At 38.7% G+C, this 16,557-nt stretch overlaps 2 protein-coding genes across 4 annotated transcripts; both read right to left on the bottom strand.

Annotated features, from left to right (window-relative positions):
- Positions 1-6,450: 6,450 nt before the first annotated feature.
- On the bottom strand, positions 6,451-8,048 carry LOC125475414 (probable CCR4-associated factor 1 homolog 6). 2 transcript variants are annotated; one of them, XM_048580143.1, is made up of 2 exons: positions 7,674-8,048; positions 6,451-7,527 (listed from the first exon to the last, which is right to left on the bottom strand). In XM_048580143.1, exon 2 carries the CDS (start codon positions 7,391-7,393, stop codon positions 6,569-6,571), a length of 825 nt encoding a protein of 274 aa, XP_048436100.1. In that variant the 5' UTR covers positions 7,394-7,527; positions 7,674-8,048; the 3' UTR covers positions 6,451-6,568. The 2 variants fall into 2 exon arrangements, with proteins under 2 accessions (XP_048436100.1, XP_048436101.1); XM_048580144.1 differs by having other exon boundaries at positions 6,451-7,524.
- Positions 8,049-9,319: 1,271 nt separating this feature from the next.
- On the bottom strand, positions 9,320-15,087 carry LOC125475413 (factor of DNA methylation 1-like). Of its 2 annotated transcripts, XM_048580142.1 has the most exons (8): positions 14,930-15,087; positions 13,452-14,352; positions 13,121-13,302; positions 12,358-12,447; positions 11,950-12,237; positions 10,897-11,109; positions 9,962-10,199; positions 9,320-9,524 (listed from the first exon to the last, which is right to left on the bottom strand). In XM_048580142.1, exons 2-7 carry the CDS (start codon positions 14,350-14,352, stop codon positions 9,969-9,971), a joined length of 1,905 nt encoding a protein of 634 aa, XP_048436099.1. In that variant the 5' UTR covers positions 14,930-15,087; the 3' UTR covers positions 9,320-9,524; positions 9,962-9,968. The 2 variants fall into 2 exon arrangements, with proteins under 2 accessions (XP_048436099.1, XP_048436098.1); XM_048580141.1 differs by lacking the exon at positions 9,320-9,524 and having other exon boundaries at positions 9,756-10,199.
- Positions 15,088-16,557: the final 1,470 nt, after the last annotated feature.

Below are 16,557 nucleotides of genomic sequence, written 5' to 3'. Positions count from 1 at the left end.
TCGTCCACAAAGGTCTAATCATAATCTAGGGGTAGAAATACAATACTGAACAACTTCTAATACTCAAAACCTTCATAACGACTTCCAAAGGCTTGGAAGTGAAACATGTAACACGATGAAATATAAATACACCAAGATGATAATCTTGTCAGATTTCTGTTTGTTGAATTTGTATAGAAGTCTAGGAGTAGTTTTCTCAAAAAGTCATCGTCCTCTGGACGCAATTAGAAAATTGTAGTTGCCCAAGGAAATTTGAACTCTATATCCTCAATATCCCCACAACATTAATCAAAAGTAAGGTGCATCTAGAGTGAGGATTCATTTAAAACACATCAACGGGAGCCTCGATTTTATCTCTTCCCTACTTCCACATTTGGTCACGTCACAAAGAGAACTTCTAGATCACATCACCCGAAGAGATTGACTACATCCCACTTCTATCTTAGTGGTCTTCACAAGTGTCTTGTTGTTGAAATTTCAACGCCCATTTTAAGGAAATAACTATTGCCAATACTTCAATTTTTAGGGCAAGAAGAATATTGTTTTCCACTTAAGTAAACAACCACCAATTGGAACATCATATAAGCGTATCATTGGTTTAGCATCACGATTAATGAATTTCACATTCTTTACATATACAACATATCTCGAACTGAGCATATAAAAAGATACTTCCTAACTCCATTCATACAAAATGATTAAAATCATTTGAACCATTTCTTGATAGATTAAAGGTAACTCTACATCAATACTCATATTTCCCAACTAAATAGAATAGGACATGCTGGAAGTGTGCGAGAGTAGATACACGATAGTGCACTCATAGATGCTAATTTAATTCTACTATTGCCTCTGACAGAACTTAGCTTGTTCCAAAAAGTAAATGTAATAAAAAGTTCTAAGATCAATGAAGATTTGGACACACTTTTCTACATAAAAGTCCCAAACAATATTCCAATGAAATTAGAAATTGTTAATTCTAGGTCATAAGTATGATGGTTCATCTTTAGCTGTTCTACCACCGAGAAACATAAGCGTTAACCTACTAAGAAAGGCTGAATCTGAATTGACTTGTTACATCAATCAACAATCACTATGCATCATCAAAATCTCCACCGAGAAGTGTCATCTAGCCTTCGAAATAAGGTGATGATCGTTGGCTTTAGGTCAATGAATAAGATGGTTCGTTTCAAACGGTTCTAATCGTGAAAAATAAAAGCAATACTCAGTCATGTTACCATACCAACTTAACAATGTGGTGGTATCCGCGGTAAGATTTTTGGGATATGACGCCAAAAGTATACGTCCTCGAATTTACAGTACTACTAACCAACTCTACGACACGAACTAAAAGGTCTTCACAGTTTCCTCGACACTCATAACAATCTAACAGTGAGATATCATCCCGCATTTCGATTCTAATGTCTACTTATGGAAGTGATCGAGAGGTGGTTAGTCAAAGGGTTTTCGTTTGCCTAGATAAGTGATAGGGTAAAAACAACAATCATGAGTTTACTGTCCTATTGCAAAGCTTATTCCTAAGCTTCCACGATCCTAATTTATTCGGCTCAAGCGAAGTAGTTCATTGATCCTAGGAGGATTTGATGATTGCTTTTTGGATTTCTACAACTCCCAGGATATGACAACTTACATTCGCAAGCCTATTCTCACCCATTTAATGAGTACAACTACAAAAGCAAAAATCTGGGAATAGCGTTAATTGAAAAATCTCAATGCTAGAAAAAGACCTTACTTAAGATCTACTTTCAAAAAAACTTCATCGACAGTTGATCTTCCTACTAAAGATCCAACATGAACACAAGTATGCTTGAAGATATTAGTGCTAATAGGGACCAAACAAATAATTATCCCTCAAATGATCTTCCGCAAAATGTTACTAAGAAATCAAGACTAACTAAGATTTCCAATCTCTAAAGGATCAATACTAACGGTGGTAAGACAATGATAGAATTATTTGGTAATATCTCTGGCGATAAATGATTATCAAAACATTTACTTAGGCCAACAACTTGCCTCACTTTTATACCTTTCCTCCACAAGGAAAATCTTCGTTTCAATTCTAAGGACAACTGCCAAAATGATTTTATAAAATGTCGTCAAGACCACAAAATTGTCCAAAACTGAAGAAAAGTTAACATATTTTTCCATATTCAACGAGGTGGCATCATTCGAACGTCAAACACAAAAACCAAGAGTGCTCACATCACGCGTGTGATGAACACAATACTGCCCAACATATGCTCTGATACCAAACTGACACACCCCGACCCAGAAAGTCCAATTGGACCCTGAATCGAGCTGTGCTGGGCGACACCTGGAAGGTGACGAAGCCATAAAATGTGATAGAGTGTAGAAAAAGTGAATAAATTTGAATCTAAAAGTGTCAAAGTACCAGAGTGCGCTATGAGTGGGAGCGAACCCATATCACACGCGATGTCAAAGCATAGGTAAGGTACAGTAGTGCGGGTAAGAATCATACCCTCAGAATTATCCATCAATACTAAGATTCACCACAGATTCTTGTCGATACAAACTCAGCAACTAAAACCTGGAGGGCACCAAACAGAAGGTTTGAGTAAACAATAAAACCAAACTTCCCAAAGTTATTACCTCTCTAAAAGTAATGCCCCTAATTGTAAAACCCGTATCGTTTTCCATAAGACAGTACAACATATATACATATATCCAAACCATACTCAGAAATGACCAAAACCACGGTTTGCCATCAACTCCACCATACATTAATAAGTAGGCCAAATGAACTAAATCAATACAAAGTGATATATCAGTCAGAGTCATCTAAAATGACGTGTACGACTTATCCATATCTCATCAATCCTGGCTAGCCAATAGCTCAATAAGTATACCTGCACACGAGTCGGAACCACCTAAAGTGGTCTGTACGACAGGACTGGGTGTAAATAAATACGCTCAAGTGCTACGATCACGTGAAGACTGGGCGAATAATCGCGGGTCACCTACGAGTCGGAACCACCTAAAGTGGTCTGTACGACAGGACTGTGCACGAACCTTGAATCCAAGGTGAACGTAAGCTGCAGGAGGTGAACATCACGTGAAGGACTGTGCCCTGGCCACGGGCGGAAGCACTAACACCGGGGTGCAGGTTTATGAGCTATACTATGTCTCAACACAATCGTACTCACTACCATCACTAACATCAACATATAGTCACCTGAAGCTTACCTAGGTGTCCTGCGTCCACCTTTGCACTTGAAAGCATTCCCAATAATTATATGCAAGTAGTATACATATGGATATACCATGATGCAATCTAAAACTCAACCATGTTGTAGCATTTTCAATTATAAACACTACAGTGTGAAATGTACAATCAATAACGCTCTACTCCCGAACTACTTATTTTCAAGGATAATTATCCATAATAACCCAATTAACACTAATTAACTAACTAATTCACAAAACTAAAACTTGTCTTTATCAATTTCCTTCGCATTACTCAATTTCCCAAATAAGGCTTTTGTCTCAAATATTTTATGGCTGCATCTAACCTCTCGTTAGACTGCCTACGTACCCTAGACAGGGATCAAGCCATTTGTAGTTCATATTGGTACTTCAAGCATTCACAATAATTATATATGAAAGTAATATGCCTAATCAATTTAAAAGTGTCGATAGAACTCTCAACAATATGTACGATAAAAAGGAAAATATGCACTCACCTGGAGTCCACGCTATGATTCTCTAGCGCACACATCGAGGCGTCCTAAATGATTGGTCCCTATGACCAATTATCAAATCACATCTCAGAACTCTTATCCGTAGAATATGTAATTCACATAAAACACAACCTCAACGACATTCTAAAATAGTTTGAGACCCATTGTCCACAAGTTAACCGTCGATCAAAGATCGACGGTAGGGTTTACAACCCTGTATAACTTGACCCGGAAGATCCGCATATCAGATTTCCAATCCGCAACTCCGAACGATCCAAAATATGTTTCTACAATAACATATTAAAATTTCATTACGATCCAACGGTCAGATCTCCGCCAATTGCCTAAAACAAGTGGCCGTGAACATTTATTTTACTAACTTACAAATCCAATTCAGGAAGATCTGTAAGTCGGATTTCCGATCCATAAATTCCTATGAACTTTAAATATTACGTATTATAATGTATCCAATTTTGGTGATGATCCAACGGTCGGATCATCGATTCACATTTTTATCAAGTAACGTATCGTAACGAATTTAGGTTCCAACTATCAACCTACGTCATTCAAATGACAAAACTGAATTCAAGACATTTAACATAGCCTAAAAATAGCATTGGCGGCCCACTGGCCATGCGCCGCCGCGGGTGGCGGTCGGCCGCCTCGACTCGCCGGAAATGAAGATATCAGTGAGTGGAGCAACTTTCATACCTGCCACGAAGTCCAAAAGTGGACGGAAGATGGTCAATTTTGCCCACAAAGCCGATGGGTGCCTAAAACTTCCCGACGTCGATTCGTCGTCCACGGTGGTCCAATGGGGTCAAGGTTGGTTGGGTTTTTCTCCTGGGATGATGGGCTACAAAGCCCAAGTGGTGGCATCGGCCATCGCTTTGCTGATTTGCCTGAAAATCGAAAATGGTGGCCGGAGCACCATTGATTTTCGTCAACTTTCGTGGCCTCAAACCGCCTCATACCATGGTTAATCAAGGTGGTTCTTGGGTGTGTTTTGTAGAGGGGAATGAGAGCTTCAAGATGATGGTGGTGGCATCGAAAAAATCAACCGGAGTTGGCCGGAATCGGCCTTGGAAAATGGATGGTCGTGCATGTCGGGTCACGGTTTTGGGGGAGCTTTCCCATTTTTTTATTTTTTTTTTCTTTTTTTTTCTTCCTTCTTTTTGATTGGCTGCCAACTTTACTTCTTCTTTCCTCCATTTTCTGATTGGGCTTCCCCTACAAAGTGGGGATTTAATTTAAATAAACATTAAACTTTGAATAACCAATTTCGAACGTCCGTAACTATACCGTTATAATCCGGACTCGCAAACGGCTTTCGCCTCTGCGTTCACATCCACGAGTATTATGAGAATATGTTAAAAGAATAAGCCATACGTCTCTCTAGACGATGTTCAACATAAGTCAAAGCCCTTGCCTCTAGGGCAATTTAGTAAATTCACGCTTTTAAAATAAAATACAAACGTAAAATTTGGAACGAGTTGTCACAGAGTTGGCTTCAAATCTATATTTAGTGAGTAATAAATGCTTTTTATAATATATTATTATTATCCTTTGTTTTAAAAATACTAATCACACTTATGATTTATGAAGAGTAAATAATATAATAAATAATAGTTTAAATTTAACAAATCGAGTAGAGAATAAAATTAAAAAAAAAAAACCGATATACCACGTAAGCTTTCAAATGTAAATTTTATGTTTAAAATTTGACGACTTGCTTTGGAGATGGTGTAAGACCCCGCACTGCTTCATTTGCTTTGGCAACCCGCGCTGCTGCGCTTCCCCAACCTGCCGCCGCTACCCAATTCCAACAACCGGTATCATCTGCTAAATTCTCATCTTCCTCGTTTAATTTCTTTTGAAATCGAATTTGGGTTTGTCTAATTCTTTGTCTTCTTAATTTTTTTATGTAATTGAGATGATTAAAGTCCATGAGCTCAGGCACAAAACCAGCAGATCTTTTGGCTCAGCTGAAGGATGTGAAGGCAAAAGCTCTCTCTAATGTTACTGATAGACTGATTGATTTGTGAAATTTTTGTTCAATTTTTTAGTTTGTGTCTGTTTGAAGGCAGAGCTCTCTCAAGCTATAAGGTGTGTATTTCCGGGAATGTATGTAGTGTTTATTTGAAAATGGGTCACATGGAGAGTATCTGTGCGTACGAGTAGCATGTCCCAAAGGGGGCAAAAGTTGGCACTGGCCGCGTACTAGTATGTAACTGATTGTAATGAGGAGTTATGCAAATCTAAAAGACCATTTTGGCTAAAAAAAACCTTTATTTTATAAGCACTAAAATGTTCATCAAGGCATATTTCACATCAAGAAAGACAAGGCCATGTAAAGTGACCAAAATGTAATGGAATGGCAACATTAGCAGGAAGGCATGGTCTTTCAACAAAGAGTAAGGCACAAGAAATCCAACATGTTGTAAACTCAACGGAATTAGCAACAGAAAATAGCAAAAGAAGCAGCCTACGCATTCTAACGTAACGTGCATAAACCATCGAGAGCACACATAGGTGGAGAAAGATCAACTTGAACAGAAACAGAGTTTCCCGAAAACCCGCCGGTGATAAAATTGGTACCTCCACCAGACGCAGTTGTTTCCACACGCAAACAATGGTTTTATACGCGAATGCAACCCAATCCGTCAATCCAATGATCGAACAAAGTGCATGCAACGACAAGTGACAAGTACCAAAGTTGTGCACAAGAAGATTTCAATAAAAATATGTAAACTCATAAATTAATACATGAATATGCAGTATCAGGCACAGATAAGGTTAAGAAAGAAACCGCTTTCGGGTCTTGTTTTCTTTTTCCTGTTGTTTTCTCTTCAGAAAGTATTCTGTCCATTCTCCACACCTAAACCATACAAGACACCAGCATACTTCTCCAAAGAACCACTAAAGAAATTCTCTTTCAATTTTCTGAATGTAGAGGACGTGAGCAAACTATCCGAACCTGCCTGGTGACAAATACCAACTCTCTCCACTTCCAACAGTTCCGCGAGCTTGTTCAATCCACCATGGAGGCTATTGCAAAACTTCATCAGATGCTTGATATCGTATACTGTCGGAAAGTACATATTGATCAAATTAAAGAACCCTGCTTGAGTTTGGGGCAAGTTCTGGCACGTCAAAAGCTTTAGCAAGTATCCAAAATCATAGCCGCTATGGAAAGTGACCCAATTCACATTATCATTCAACACAATCCCAGACGACATTAGGAGCTCCCCAAACCGCTTTGCATTAATTCCCTTTTCATTGTTTTTCTTAAAATCGATGCCGCTTTGGTGCAGAAGCTCAATAGAATCACTGGCGAATACATCCTTGTTGAGATTGAACTCGCGGAAATTGAACTGCCAAATGCATTGTTTATCAGTTCCACAAGAGGGCAAGTTCCCTTGCTCATCGGAAAACGTGAGACCGAGTTGAATCAACTTGAGCATGTCCACATTGTCCTTCAAGGTTTGGTAATGGTAGTCGTAGCTGTTCTTGAAGTTGCCCACCGGACGAATAACAATGCCCGGAAACTCAGTGTCCATGGCAACATACGGGTAGTCATCGACAATTTTGCGTATCAACGCAAATTCCTCCTCAAGATTGTCGTTCCACACCTCACGAATTTGAATCGAATCAATTTTCGGTAAGAGCGGCATTCCGCAGTGAAAATCCACCAGGAAGTTGGACCAAAACCGTGAGATTTGAACACCCAAGTCACAAATTCAATCAAATACGCATGCAGCGGATCCAATTGAATCGACGGGATTTACATGAACCCCGTTCAACTCTGCTACACAACAATTAAAAACAACACAAACCCATCAAAAATCAATCAACCAAACTCCAAGTTTTTTATTAATTGATCGAAATATGCATACAAACACACAAAAACCAAAAAGAAAAAACTGAGATAAATGAAAAGGAATTGAGACCAACCTCAAATCAAAGGAACATCAACATGGCATAAAAAATCCGATGGTTTTTAACGAAGTGCATCGAGAACTTGCGGATTCAAAGGAGAAGGAAGGCAGAAAGCGAGGTTGAGGTTTCGATCGAGAGAGAGAGAGGTATGGTGGGAGAGAAGAAGGTCGGTGGAGGAAGAAGGAGATAAATATTATGGGGTCTTAAAATGGCGGTAATCAGATTTTTTAACAGTTTTTTTGTTTTAATTTTTTGGTGTTTTTGGTTTGTTCTTGGCTTCTTGCGCTGAACGAGAGGCAGAGAGACGAGAGAGAGTGAGAGAGAGAGAGAGAGAGAGGAACGAAGAACAAACAAAAAGGATGAATGGATACCAATGCGATAATATGAAATAAATAGACACAGAGGATTTTTATTTTTTTTATTTTTTTATTTTTTTAGGTGAAAATGACATGGTATTGTTGGCAGGTGGCCGTGGGATCCACTATGTCACTTTCTTTGAATTTTCTTCCAAGGCAGATTGTCTGCGCTCTTGTTTGGATATCCTTCACATCTTTTTCTATTTGTGAGGTCACGATTAAGTCACGTCCATATTTTATATTTCTATTGTTTTTTCCTTTATTATCTCTATAAAAAAATCAATATAAAATGTTAACATCGCTTAACCGTGATCGCACAAAATAGAAAGACATGAGAAGAGCGTCCAAATAGGAGTACCTCCATTTTCTTCAGTGCGCTTATGCATTCGTACACTCTTAAACTTCATATAATTAAAAAGAAAAATATATTTGTGTGAAGTGTAAAATGAGATTTATAGAGCGTTAATAACAGTTTTTTAATGAAACTAGTATTGTGATCTAGTGGTCCTATTTTCTTGTAAGTGAGAAATCTAGTGATATTCCTTTTACTTACATATAAAAAGAAATAACAATAAAACGTAGTACTAAGTCGCAATTAAAGTCACTCTATTAAATTTACAATCACCAGAATAGCCACCAACCACAATCCTCACAGAAAAGCCCCATAATCCTTACGGACCTTACCCGCTGTGCACCACAACCGACCCGAAAACCGCATCAATAATCTCGCAGATGGTCGAGTACTCGAAAACGTAGATGGGCTTGAGCACGGAGACCACATAGGTCAAGTGCCAGAGCGCAGTGACGTAGTCATGGACGACCAAGAAGATGAGGAATTTGACGATGCCAGGAGAAGAACAGAATTAATCTCTGTTCTGGAAAAGGAGACGGGTTTGGAGGCGTAGAGGGAGGCCAAATTTTAGTTATTTTTTTTTCCAAATGTCCCTGCGGTGCGGGTTTGGGTCATGGACGTTGCTGAACATAGTCGCAATGTTGCCTTGAAATAACACAATGTCATGTGTAGCAAAATAAAGTTGACTTATTATTAGACCATGATACCATCGTGACAATGTACTCGATGGCCCACACCTACGGAAATAGTAGAAAAACTTACGTGACAACTACTTATTGTAAGCGTGACATTATATGCAACGAAAGTTCCTATCGTCATGTGGAGGGGAAATGTTTGGACAGCAATGCATTGAATAAAAATGCCCCATCACTATGATCCGCCATTTGCATAGTTGTTTGCATTTATGGCTACATACATTTTACATTTCCGTTCAATTTCTCGAAAATATTTTCTGATTCGAAGCATAACTTTCGCGTTGGATTCAAATCTCTAATCCAAAATTAAATTTCAAATTATAAATCATTTTGTCCAGGAGGAATTCTTCTCCCTGCGAAACATGATTTCCCTGCCATCCGATCCAACCACTGCCCACTGGTTGTAGATTTACCATCGACCCTCGCTGCTCTGGAGTTCATCTTCTACCTCTTGCTACCAGGCCTGCCACAATACACCTCACATAGTAGGAGAACAATTCTTAACAACGGGAAGAATGGTTCTGATTCCAACAGTCGACGATTCTATACACTATTGCGTTACTCGAATCCTTGAGATTCAAGTCATTTAAACGCAATTGAGTGCTTGCAACAACGATATTCTGAGGTTGAATTCGCACGAGATGCATTGAGATAAAACAAAAGAAAGACAAAGTGGAGTACGAATCAACAGCAATATCTAAAGTGGTCTGATGAATTGCCGAGGACATCAAATGCATGTCTCAAATCTATCCATTTTAATAAAATTAAATACAGCCGAGGATTATCATTGGTGCAATCATGAATGCATCCAAACAGAGAATTTAACAAATTGCCCCAACAAGAGAACAGTAATCCAATATCTTGAGAAACATTTAACTTCCAAATAATAATGAAACTAACCTTCGTTTCATGTTCTCTTTCGCTTGAGTGTCTTCATAGTCTTTAAGACAAAACTGACAACCTCCTTCAGTGTGGCTTTCCTTCCTTCTTTGAAGTTCCAAAGTTCAGAGATAACATACCTCCCACTTGGATTGTAATCATTAAGTTCTTTCAAGGCTGTAACGACACACTCATGTATCTCATTGCCCCACTCCTCCTTCAGATTTCGTAGCTTCTCATCTTCCTCATCAAGTATCTCCTGCATCACATGGCATCTCGGAAAATTAATCATCTTCTAACCACCCTCCAATCGTCATTATGAATGGGTGATTTAACACGACATTTACATAAATACACGTAGTATCTTCACATGCATAAGAACTTCAATCTCTAAGTTTCTTTCACACTGCATCTCAACCAGGAAATTGTTATTCAGCACAACTTTTACCCAATATCTATTAACACAAAACAGATGGAAAAAACAAACTCCTATTACGTAGTTATCAATACATTTGCAAGGTACCTCTGATTTATACCTGGGTATAAGAAATAAAAATATACACGTAGGAGAGCCAATGTAAATTATCACAAGCAGATAGCATAACTCCTCCCACCATATATATAATTGTAGAAACTGTGTTGGTTGCCAAACACAGCACACCTATGATTAGAATCCTAAAACTTTCCATCTTTGAAACTCTTGTAGGGTGCCTAGTTCTTCCCAGATACTAATTTTATGTTTCAGACTTGGTATAATGATTACAAAAACACCAGGAAATAGTTGAAAACAAAAATTAACAAAACAAGAATACTGTGTGTATTTGTTGAAATAACGAGTTACTAGATGAGCTTTTTATCATGATACCACTGCAAGTTGGAGTGCACATCTCCACTTGCATTGTTGGTATATAAATGAGTTCCGAAACCATCAATTTGAAGGTATTTAAGAATCATACCTTGGGCTCCTCATTGACTGTTATAACCTTGAAAGGATGCCAATCAGGATTTGTTAGATTGTCCTGCCACAAGGAACATAGAGTGGAGGCCTGCACCTGTGCTTCCTCAAGAGTGAATCGTTCCTTGCATGTGTTCATGAAGGGCTTCTGATCAAGATCACCCATTCTCTTTATCCCAATATTAGATCGACCACTCAACATTTCACTCAAACCCTGAATAAACAGTAAGTTTTCATGACTTCATTATCTCTCTTTATCATATGACGAAAATATGCTAATTACAAATAATTTTTTTATTTGTTCCTTCTCTGACAAGATAATGGAAGTATACTTTTGTTTTTATAAGTATGAACCACAAGATTATGCCAAACAGAAAACACGACAACCAGCATTTTCCAATCTCTATCTTATACTCTCGTCTGAGCTGTGATTATGCCAAACAAAAAGTACGAGAGGTTAGATGATTACTAAAACAGAATTTACCATAGATTACCAACTCATCACTCTAAAGCACCTCTTTCTTAATGTACTTTTTCTAGCTTCCAATTCGATTACCTTCCAAGGCAATGTAACAAGGAGAGAATAGTCATAATAAGTCACTATTTAAACATTCGAAAGTGGGATATATGTTTCTTAGAATATCAGAAGTACGTTAAGTCTATACAAAATAAATAAATAAAAATGTATGTATTAATTATTAATCAATATACAGGCTTCCCCACAATCATCATTGCGAAAAATCAACAAAATCTAAAACCTATTGTTAAAGAATTTTTGACAAAGAAATTGACGACCAGTGTTTCAAGAAACCAGGTAATGATCAGATGGTAACCAAAATGGCTTCCAATTCGGTTGTTTTTCTTGGATGGATGCTCTTAATTGAGTATTAAAAAAACCAGACAGTTTTCATTGTGGAACCACAGTGTGGGCCCAGCTTCAACAATGTGGCCCTTACTTTTCTTAAAATGGGGGCATCCTTGTAGCGGGGTATATAAAATAAGTATAACTATTAATAAGTAAAGTTCAAAATAAAAAGGAGGAAAAAATGCATACCGCTATTAATTCTTTACGCGCTTCTTGTAACTCATCATTGCTTTGGCGTTCTTTGGTGATAAGAGTTTGATTTAGAGATTCTAAATCCTCAAGTTCATCAACTTTTTCCCCTAATTCATCTTCCATTTCTTTTATCTTTGATTGAACAGCATCATCATCTTGATCCCCTAGATGCTTCATTACCTCTAATTTCCCTTTTAGCTCTTCAATCTCCATCTCCAGCTTCTGTTTAGCATCCAGCTGCTTTTCTAACTCAAGTATTTTATTTAAGGCATCCTCTTTTTCTCTCTGAAAAGTTCAGATTCCTAGTCAGTGAAAACCATGGAAAAGACAGATATAGCATGGAAAAGACAGATATAGCAAGGAAGTTTTGCAGTTTCTATTGAGTTTAACACTAAATTTCCACACCTTTTGCACTTCAACCAGCCTCAAGACACTCTCATCAGCCTTTTTCTGCTCCTCGGAAGCCAATTGGAGTGAATTGTTTCTCTCATCATTCTGGAGGGGCAAACTATATTAGTACCCAGGACACAAACCAAGCAACGGCTTTACCTACTGGCTGCACATTTCTAAATTTGAATTTTTAACACATGGCAATGCTTATGTACATGACTGTTTGAATTACAGGGACAAGTTTACCAGAGCTTAACTTGTATGATTATGAGGATAAACTGTTGACCAATTTAAAAACCAAACTGGATATCACAAACCCCATAAAATAAAAAACCAATATGAAACAGAAGTCAAATTTTGATGCATCCTAGAAATTAAACGGAAATAATGAATCATTTTTTATAAACGCTAACTGACTATTTACTACTTAACTCCTAATGCAGACAATTAACCCCTTTTATTGAGGTCTCAAATTGTTCCAATCTCACATTAATCACATATGAAACTGGGTATGACTTAAATCTTATACAGACAGGAAATGATTCTAAGTTACAGAATTTGACAATTCAAATTCTTGAAATATCTACAGCTCTGATTAACTAATAAAATCAATTCCAATTAAACAAGATTTGTCTCTAGTTGTAGCTAACTACCAGAATACAAGGATAGCAAACAGAAATGCAACGTATGGACTGCTAGTAAACAAGTAGATTCAATGCTTACTTTAAATTCGTTTAATGCAAAATATGGAGTGGTACAAGTATGTCATATATGTTACCTTCTTCTTATCCTCGTCAAGTTTTTGCCTCTCACGCTCAGTCAGTGCTTCCCGTTTGTTTAATTCTTTGCTCCAGGTATCAAGTTTCTTTTTTTTAGACTCCAACTCATAATTCAATTTTTCTTGTTCCTCTAATATTCTCTGCACATTATTTCTTGCCATTTGCTGCATCTTTCTCGTTTCTGATAAACACGAAAACAGTTCGTCAAGGAACCCCCAACAAATCAAGCAAAGATAATAAAATCCAAATGCATAGGTACATTTAAACAAGAGGATGTGCTACACGCATGCACATAAAAAACAAAGCATAGAAGAAGGGGCAGGACAAAACCTTTAACAAAGTCATTGTGCAGCCGGTCTTTCTCTTCAAGCATCCTACTTAAAGACAGTGTCCTCTCATTGTACTTGTATCGCAGTTCATCCAGATTTTCATTTGTCATATCAATTTCATTGGCCAGGCTTGCCACAACATCATTTCTTTTTCTAGCTGCTTCCTGTACAATGTCAGATACCGTTCTTAGCTCTCCTGTCTTGCGAAGAAACTCCCCTATCTGCCCTTGGGAATGATAATCATCAGCACGAGCGCACCACCCATAGATGCTTGAGCCAGGCTGTTCCTTTTGTGCATTCCAATCCTTTTTACTTTGACAGTCGGTTTCAAACATCTTCTCAAAATCAGTAGCATTCCCAAAACCATTCCAATCTTTACTAAAATATACTACAGCGCATGCAGCTGGATTGCCTTCATTGCACAAAGTACAAACTTCTAAAGGTTTATATTTTGAAAACTTTCTCATCCAGTATCCAGAATCTAGAAGATCTTTTCCATCCTTTGGCTGGCTCACTATGTTTACAACAATGCCAGTCCAAGGCCACACATAGAGGTCTTCTTGCTTTTCTTGCTGAGCAACAGGAGCCGGTAACGTTGGATGCTGTATTTGGTCTCCTTCGCTGGCTAGATCATTCTCCAAGTACAGTGCCAAGGCAAGGTGGTTGGCTTTCTGTTTCGCATTTCTGAGAGCAGAACCCTTGGCCACCCCTGAAGCATGTTGGAGGAGGTCCTTAAACTTGTAATCTTGTTTCTTCTTCCCCGCACAAAAGGGACATCTAAGAGTCCCATTAGGACCCTTTACTTTATATTTTCCCTCCCGTAACTGCTCGTAAGGTTTATCTTTGTATTCATGGATCTCGGAATCACTAATATCAGATTCATCTTCAGAGCTGTAGTCCATCTGGATTGTATACAAACATCACAAATCATTGTTTGAAAACAGACTTGGTTTCGTAAATCCAAAAAACTCCAAACACACAAAACTGGAGTACTTGCAAGGAGACAGTTTAATGGACATTACAGCATGTCCACTCCTAAAGGTCAAGGTGATAAATAATTACAGCATAACGAGAAATTGAATAAACAATCAAATGCTTTAAGCGAGTTTGAAACTAATGAATACAAAAACCCAACAATCAGAACAGTTTCTCTGCAAATTACTCAAGAATGACAACAGTTTCTCTACAAAAACCCAAAAATTGAACAGTTTCTCTTCATACTTACAAAACCCGGCTTCTCTAAACATGTTCTGAACAAAGTAATTTGTATTGCAATAAAACTACATTTCAATCTCAATCTAATGCTTCAATCTTCAATCGCATAAACTACATTTCAAAATGCGAAAAAATAAATGCATAAATTCGCTAACCCACAAAATTGGAGGCCACATTTCAAAATGCAAACAGCAACGGGTTGCCATAATCAAAGAAATTTTGAGTCCTTAAGCTGAGATTGTAGCGAGAGAAAGAGAGACTTACAGTGGAGAGTGACAGTCAATGAGGGCAAATGGGTCTCTCTCTCCCCCTCTTCGTCTTCTTCTTAGGGCGAAAGAGTTGAATGGTCAGCACTCAGTAGCAAGCCCTAGATACTGTTTCCGAGTATCCGAAGGTGAGGTGACGATCACGTGACTTGCTTACACTCGCCCCGCGATTATTCGTTAGAGCAGTTCCAGCGTGGGACCTCGGCAATACACTATGCTATCCAACTAGTGAACGTTACTCTTTAATAAACAGTAACTATCTTTTGTGTTATTGCATTTCAATAACCTACAATAGGCAATAAAATAATAGGTGACAAAGGCCCACTCCCCTCTCTGCTTCCTACTAATTACTCAATTTGTACGGCCTCCATCGTCCTTTCGATTCTCCCTCTTTAATTTATTTCACTCTCTGTCTCTCTGCAAATCTTCCAAACGCTCGCATTGATCGAAGAAGCAAACTCGGAACTTCACTGCACCTCAACATCTCCGTTTCATGGGCACTCTCTCGCACACGATCGCCCCGTCAGGACTTGCCGTCCACCACCGCACTTCTCACCGATTCTCTCCGCCGTCTCTGAGGCTACTGACTACTTTTGAAGGAGTCGCAAAGAACAGTAACCACATCTTCGCACAGAGCAAGAGCCAGAGCTGGCAGCAGATCGATTTTAGCGATCCCAACTGGGAATCCAGGTTCCAGAGGGATTTCGAGAAACGGTTCAACATCCCTCACATCACTGATGTTTTCCTTGACTCCGTTCCCATTCCTTCCACCTTCTGCTTAAGGATGAGGTCACTTTTTTCTTCTTTTTTTTTTGTTTAATTTTATTTTTGAATTTTAGTTGGGAGGCCCTGAAATTGGTTGATATTATGTTGCAAGACTCCGGTGATCAAAGACTTTGCAGGTGGGTACTGTTAGTGGTGTGAAGCTCGTTAGGACAGCGAGATGGTGGTTGTTAGTGTCTCTGTGTTTGCAGGGATATAAAGAGACAATGAGGGTTATGGGCAGAGAGAATGGAAAGATTAAGGGACCTTAGGGATTTTCCCCCTATTTCCTGGTTTCGTGAAACTCACAAAGATGGTGAGGCTGTGACGATGGTTTGGAGTTCGCCGAAATAGGAAGGTTGTGTGGTCTCCTAACAGAAAAAAAATTAAAATAGGCGTATGACGTCAGCTGATGTTAGACTCGCCTCAGGCGCTCGGGCTGACACGAATCCACGGGCCTGGTGCTCGGGCTTGCTTGTGCTCCTTCGCCAGCCAACGCTGGACTTCCTCCCTCCGGCTATCAGGCCTTGTGCTGAAGCTTGTCCCTCGAGCAATTGCTTCCGCTGAAGCTGCTCTTACAGAGAAGTGAGCCAGTGAGAGGAAATTCCTCTTTCTACTAGGGTGGTAGACACACTCTCGATGCATTGAAATTTCAAGACACCCCTTTTTTCATATAGAAAAAGGCTTTTTAACTAAAATAGTTCCTGACATTTGCATAACACATCATTTTCGTTCTTGAGATTGAAAATCAATAGAAATAGTCTCTGAGATTGTCCATCATCCATTAAGTGTCCCATTAAGTGTCCCGGAGCTCTTGGACGGAAGTTTGGGCAATTTTCAAAGCTTCGTAACTCAATCGTTTCT

The sequence above is a fragment of a genome, unplaced genomic scaffold (genome assembly GCF_019419815.1).
Source record: "Pyrus x bretschneideri cultivar Hongxiangsu unplaced genomic scaffold, Pyrus_bretschneideri_v1 Contig149, whole genome shotgun sequence".
Taxonomy (NCBI): Eukaryota; Viridiplantae; Streptophyta; class Magnoliopsida; order Rosales; family Rosaceae; genus Pyrus; species Pyrus x bretschneideri.
This window is presented reverse-complemented; position numbering and strand designations above follow the sequence as displayed.